The following is a 6,000-nucleotide window of genomic DNA, read 5'->3' as shown; positions in this document are numbered from 1 at the left end:
TCCCCCCTCCCCCTGCCACTCTCCCTGCTTGTATGCGCACGCGTGCTTGCTCGCTCTCTATCTCTGACGAATAAATAAAATCTTTTTTAAAAAAATAGAGAAAAGCTTAACCGACTGAGCCACCCACATTCCCGCCCTTTTTTGTCNTAATTTGCAGTGCTCAGCGACCCCCAGACCAGAGCCATCTATGACATATATGGGAAGAGAGGACTGGAAATGGAAGGATGGGAGGTAAGAGAAACCCCACATCTGGTGTCCCAGAAGAGTCCTCACGCGTCTGCAGGACAATAGCCCTCCAATCGCACACCCTGGGATTGTGTGTTTGACAATACTGGGAGTCGCTAGAGTCCCTTCCCCACTGGCATTTTGGTCTCAGAGACTGAGTTCTAGGCTCGGCTCTACCTCTGCGTACCTCTGTGTACTTGGGCAAGTCAGTCATCCAGCTTGTCCTCGGTGTCCTGACCTGTGTGGGTAAACAGCAAAGGGCGTAGACGCTGCCAGTATTTCCTAACCCCGGGGAGGGCGCAGGCCAGTTGAGGGGTGGATGGAAGACCATTTCTGCAGGATGCAGTTCTGCCTCCACACACATTTCCTGCCACCCAGCACGGTTCTGTGCGCCTCTCTCCACCCCAGCTTACCCGTAACTGTGTCTGGGACGCATTCGTGTTGGCCACACCCCTGGCAGCCATGCTGTATGAAAACAGTCACTAAAATTCACACAGTTCTGTGCTCCTTCACTCGGCCGCCACCTCTGTCAGAGCCTCGCACAGGTCCGTGCTATTGTCTGCAGCAGGAAGGCACGAGGATCGAGTGGGACAACGAATATGAGAATTAGTGGCAAAACTCTTAAGTTGCTATAAGAACATGTAGGTGTTATGATTTAATTTCGTTAAAGAAACTTGGTTCTGATGCCCAAGATATTGTGGGAGGCTGTTAGTGTTAAATTGACCGTCGCTGATTTCTCTCTCATCGCCGTATAAATTTCCTGGAAGTTCTTTTGGTATTTAATCTCAAGCCGGTGAGCCTGTCTCCAGTAACTAGTACCAAAGCCTTCTACAGGCCTTCAGATAAGGAGGACAAGAGAAGCAACACAGGTTCTAGGTCCCTTGCCACTGCTCCTTAGTATTGGTGGCTAATGGGCCATCTTCTATGTGTGGCCAGGGTTTGGGTGCCCACACCATAAATTGTAGATGCTAACATTTAAAAATGGGAGGTTTTGCATAAACATCCAGTTGTCTGTCTTCTCTTGGAAAAATCAGAAAATCTGGTAGCAGTATATCTGAATTCCCTGTGAGGAGCCTCTGCCCTGTGGGTGGGCTATGCCGTCGCCTGTCCCCGTGCTCACCACCTCCTGAGTCTTACTGCTGGCCTGCCCTCGTCCGAGTGTCCCGCCTGGCTCCAGCAGACCTTCGATTTCTGGCCTTTGGTTTGATGGCGACACCATCAAATGTGTCTTCACTTCACATCGCATGAGTTCCAATGAAGTCTAATAGCTTAGCATTTTCCCATCCTAAAAGGAAAATAAAATCCCGTTGCATTTACTGACTTTCTACTCACCCTTTGTACACATGTTCAAGCTCCCTTGTTTTTTGAAGACCTGGGTCGGTTACAGTTTTTCGTGGGTGCAGTCAGGGCCACTGAAAGGCTCGAGGCCCCCCCTTCAGGGTCTGGGTTGTTAATTCCCAGCAGTATCAGCCCAACTAATGGAGCGGTGGGGTAACATCTTCCTGGCAAAATACTGCGTGGTTTCCTATCGCCAAACCAAATTATCTGCCCACTAGAAACAAAGCAAAACCACACACACAGCAATGATTATAAAAGTATGTAGGCAGTCACAGGTGGTGAACGGATAAGCTTTTATATCCATATATTTTAGTAAGCTACTTTATAAGGAAGTCAAGTTCTCATCGTTCGGAATTGGTTTTTTTTTTTTTCTTTGCTACTAAGCTTTCACTGAAGATAAAAATGCCTTCAAGAAAGAGCACATGAAGATACCCCCCGAGATATTTACTAAGAAATGAATTGGTGCCTAAGATACAAAGGGAAAATGGAGCCCATTGTTCATGCTGTAAAGGAAGGGTCTCACTGAACTCGAGAGCGTTCTGTGGGGCTGGCATCGTCACTTCTTCAAGGAGACCCTCTTGCCCCCGCTGGTTAGCATGAGGATTCTCCCGCTTTAGTCAGACCTTCCTTCCCAGGGAGCTGAATTCCCTTCATGCTGCTGCCAGTGTTCTTTGACTGTTAAACTTTTCTAATTGCTGACAGTGTCCACTTGCCACATATCTGTTAGTCTGAACATACGGGCAGTCGCTGAAGGAGGAAGGGCACTCTCAAAAACATAGCGCCTGAGACACCTTTAGTCCCAAGATGTCAGAGCCCGCCTCCCGTTGGTGGGCACTGGGGAGGAGGTGTGAGCTTGTTCAGGCTCACAAGAGACTGGCCCTGCTTTCAGCCATTAGTAACTTTTCAGGTTTGTTTTGTTTTGTTTTCGAGAGAGAGGGAGCGAGAGCAAGCAGGGTTTTGGGGCAGAGGGAGAGAATCCCAAGCAGGCTCCACACTCAGCACGGAGTCTGACGGGGGGCTCGATCCCAACCCTGAGATCATGACCTGAGCCGAAATCAAGAGTCAGATGCTTAGGGGCGCCTGGGTGGTTCAGTCGGTTAAGCATTTGCCTTCAGCTCAGGTCATGATCCTGGAGTCCTGGGATCAAGTCCTACATCGGGCTCCTTGCTCAGTGGGGAGCCTGCTTCTCCCTCTGCCTGCCACTCTCCCTGCTTGTATGCGCACGCGTGCTTGTTCGCTCTCTATCTCTGACGAATAAATAAAATCTTTTTTAAAAAAATAGAGAAATGCTTAACCGACTGAGCCACCCACATTCCCGCCCTTTTTTGTCATTTATTTATTTATTTATTTATTTTAAGATTTCATTTATTTATTTGACAGAGAGAGAGACAGCCAGCGAGAGAGGGAACACAGGCAGGGGGAGTGGGAGAAGAAGAAGCAGGCTCCCAGAGGAGGAGCCTGATGTGAGGCTCGATCCCAGGACCCCGGGATCACGCCCTGAGCCAAAGGCAGCTTAAGGACTGAGCCACCCAGGCGCCTCCTTTTTTGTCTTTTAATCTTCAAGAGGCGTTGTCATTCTCTGGCAGGATTCCAAAGGAACAAGATGCAGAGGTACAAGTGACCCCACTTGTGAAAACAGTGAAACCAGCCATTTTAGTTACCCAAGTTGGTTAGCCGTGCTTATGTAATAGCCATGTGGAAAATAAAATTGGCTTCAGAATGGCGAGCTTCACCTTTGAGCTGGGGATGCTCGGTGGTGTTGAAGCTGGTCACAGTGAGCCGGTGGAGTGGAGAGTGCGTGACTCAGTAGCACTGGCAGATGTTTGATCACATTCTTTGGCCCAGACCTCCCACGGTCTAGTTTTTGTGTGCAGGCCCTGACATTATCCATATCTCACTCTTCCCTGTCTCCTTGATGTCAGTCTTACGGTGTCTAAGAAAGTAACCTGCATTAGGAAGAGCTGCAGTATGGTCAAGATCATGAAAACAAAGGCTTAGAAGCTCTCACAGACTAGGAGACGGGATGACAGAATGCAAGCCCAGAGCCTAGACTGGATCCCAGAACATAAAAGGGATGTTAGTGGAAGAGCTGCTGAAATCCAGAAAGTCCGGGTTCAGTTCCTTGGAGTGTTCTAGGGTTAGCTTTGAGATTTGGCCGCTGTCCCGTGGCTGTCTGGGGTGTTAACGTCGGGGGAAGCTGGGGGGAGGGTGTACAAGAACTTCTCTACTGTCTTGTAATTTTTCTAAAGTTCTAAGTAATTTCTAAAATTATTCCAAAACCAAAGTCAAGTAGCTAGAATCAGAATTTTCGGACTGGACAATACCTCAGGAATCCTGTAGTTTAACCCCTTGTCTGTAGCAAGGATCTGAAGCTTAGAGAAGTGAAGCGACCCCNGGCCCCCCCCCCCCCGCCAAGGCCGCCCGGAGATTAGAAGCAGTGTGGGAGAGCCTGCCTTCTGTCCTTCCACCACGCTGACTTGCTTTTAGGGATCCCTGCCCCCTCTTCCACAAGGCGGATCAGTCTTCCTGGACAGCACAGGGACAGACCTTGTTGGTGAATGGACAGTTAAGGTGAACGATACAGGTGTGTAGATTCAGGGGCTGTGCATGATCCACTCTGTTATGGAAAATGTCTGGTATTTACCAGCTGGCATGCAGTTCCGGATGCTGTGTTCTGGGTGCTTCTGTCTAAGGTGGCTGAGATGGAAGAAAGTGACTTGTAGCTGGCTCGGTCTCCTTCCCTTCTCCACCGTGGTGCACTGCATGTAAGGAGCAGAAATGGCAAAAGATGTCCAGGGCCTTGGAAGCGGGACTCTGCCCTGCCCTACCCAGCCCTTCACTGCTCTGGAGGTGCCAACCATCTTGATTTTGCAGTCAGCTCTGATTATGCACCAGCTGTTTGCCAAACCTATATAAAATCGACTAGAAATGGAATGACTTCACACCTTTGGAATATTTGCCTCTTCAGCTTATCACCGAGTGTGGCAGAGAGAAAGGAATTTGCAGCTATTAATTCAGTTAGCAAAGGTCAGACAGCTCTAGAATTTCTGAAAACAAATCTTATTCAAGCTCTGGCCTCTGCGGAGCCTGATGCTTTCCAGTCTTTTAATTCCTGGAATCTTACAAACCTGTGTATTTAAAAAATATCAGGAAAGAGTCATATTCATGGAGTCTGTGTTGCTGGTTACAGTTTGGCTCGTCAAACTTGTGCTTAATCTGCATTATCAATACCAGTGTCCCACTGGACAGAATACTCGGTGTGAAACCTTTTCGTCCAGGTAGAGCAGCCGGATTGCTCCTGGACCCGTGAGCAGGCGTTTCCATCCAGACCCTGCTTGACCTTGGTAATGTATCACTTAGGTCACCACTGGCAGGTTCCACAGTCACAGGCCCACCAAGTTGGGGTTCAAAGGTCACAAAGAATTTCTAAAATATGTTAAATCCTTTTTTCCTGATCTTTCTTGATCTTCACAGTTAAATGGAGTAGTTGATAATTTGTATTTCCCTGAAGCTCTTTTGCTTTTATTCTCTGTGCTGAAGCGGGAAGGTGATGGATGTTGAAGTATTGAGCTTCCACCCCCTCCCCCAGCTTCATCCAGGGTAGGGACGTAGGGTGCCCGCGCCCTCACCTTCGGAGAAGTAGCGGGTGAGCCTTCATATCCGTTCGGTACAACCGAGGATGGTGCTGTGAGGCCACAAAGCAGTCACTGGTGTGCCTTTGAGGACTTCGGATTTGTTCTTGGATAGTTTTTGTGTTTTTATTTTAAAACCTTCTTTAAAAGAACCACCACCCCCTTTTTAGAATTATTGATTATATCGGGTTATTAGAGGAGAAAATGTTTTCTTCATTTTTTCTCTTTACCTCCTGAAAGCAGTAGTGAACAAATTTCTCAGTGTTTTTTTGGATAAGCCAGTTTTTGTATTAATTTTTCTATATTGCTGAATTGTAAAATCAAGGTGCACAAACCTAGAGTGTGACCCATTTATGTTAGAATATACATACCCACACGTACGTATTTGTGCGCAGAGCATGTCTAGGAAGATACATAAAAGCTAGATGTTAGCCTGTGAGAAGGACAGTGGAGAAGAGAGGCTGCTACGGGCGAATTGCACTGTTTCCTTTCTATCCTTCTGTACTATTTTGATTTTTTGCTGTAAGCGTGTATTTTTTTAAACAATTTTTTAAACTTGTGATTTCCAGGATTGCTTCTTCTCACATCACCTCCCTTTTTAGCTGTTCTGTGAGCAGCCTCTCAAGGCTCCTCTGTGTTTCTCCCACTGCTACAGGGAATGTGCTCTCTGGGCTTCCCCCCGCCCAGCTCCTGACTTTGTCCCACCCTGATTCTCAGTGTTTCTCACAGGCCGTGGCATCTTGGACCCTAGGAATCACATGGTGCAGTTTCAGGACTTTCACAGATGTGGGGCCTGAGGCCCATG

At 47.8% G+C, this 6,000-nt stretch overlaps 1 protein-coding gene across 2 annotated transcripts in view; it reads left to right on the top strand.

Moving 5' to 3' along the window:
- The window catches only part of DNAJC11 (DnaJ heat shock protein family (Hsp40) member C11), a 75,208-nt gene that overhangs the window by 32,009 nt on the left and 37,199 nt on the right, over positions 1-6,000 (top strand). The window contains exon 3 of one of the 2 annotated variants that reach the window (XM_034671155.1): positions 158-231. The exons of the other annotated variant lie outside the window; for it this stretch is intronic. Within the exon in view, the coding sequence (XP_034527046.1) occupies positions 158-231 (74 nt within the window). The remainder of the gene's footprint in view (positions 1-157; positions 232-6,000) is intronic. 2 annotated transcript variants of the gene reach the window in all.

Source organism: Ailuropoda melanoleuca, chromosome 11 (assembly GCF_002007445.2).
Source record: "Ailuropoda melanoleuca isolate Jingjing chromosome 11, ASM200744v2, whole genome shotgun sequence".
Classification (NCBI taxonomy): domain Eukaryota; kingdom Metazoa; phylum Chordata; class Mammalia; order Carnivora; family Ursidae; genus Ailuropoda; species Ailuropoda melanoleuca.
The sequence above is the reverse complement of the archived record's forward strand: the minus strand, read 5'-3'. Positions and strand labels throughout refer to the sequence as shown.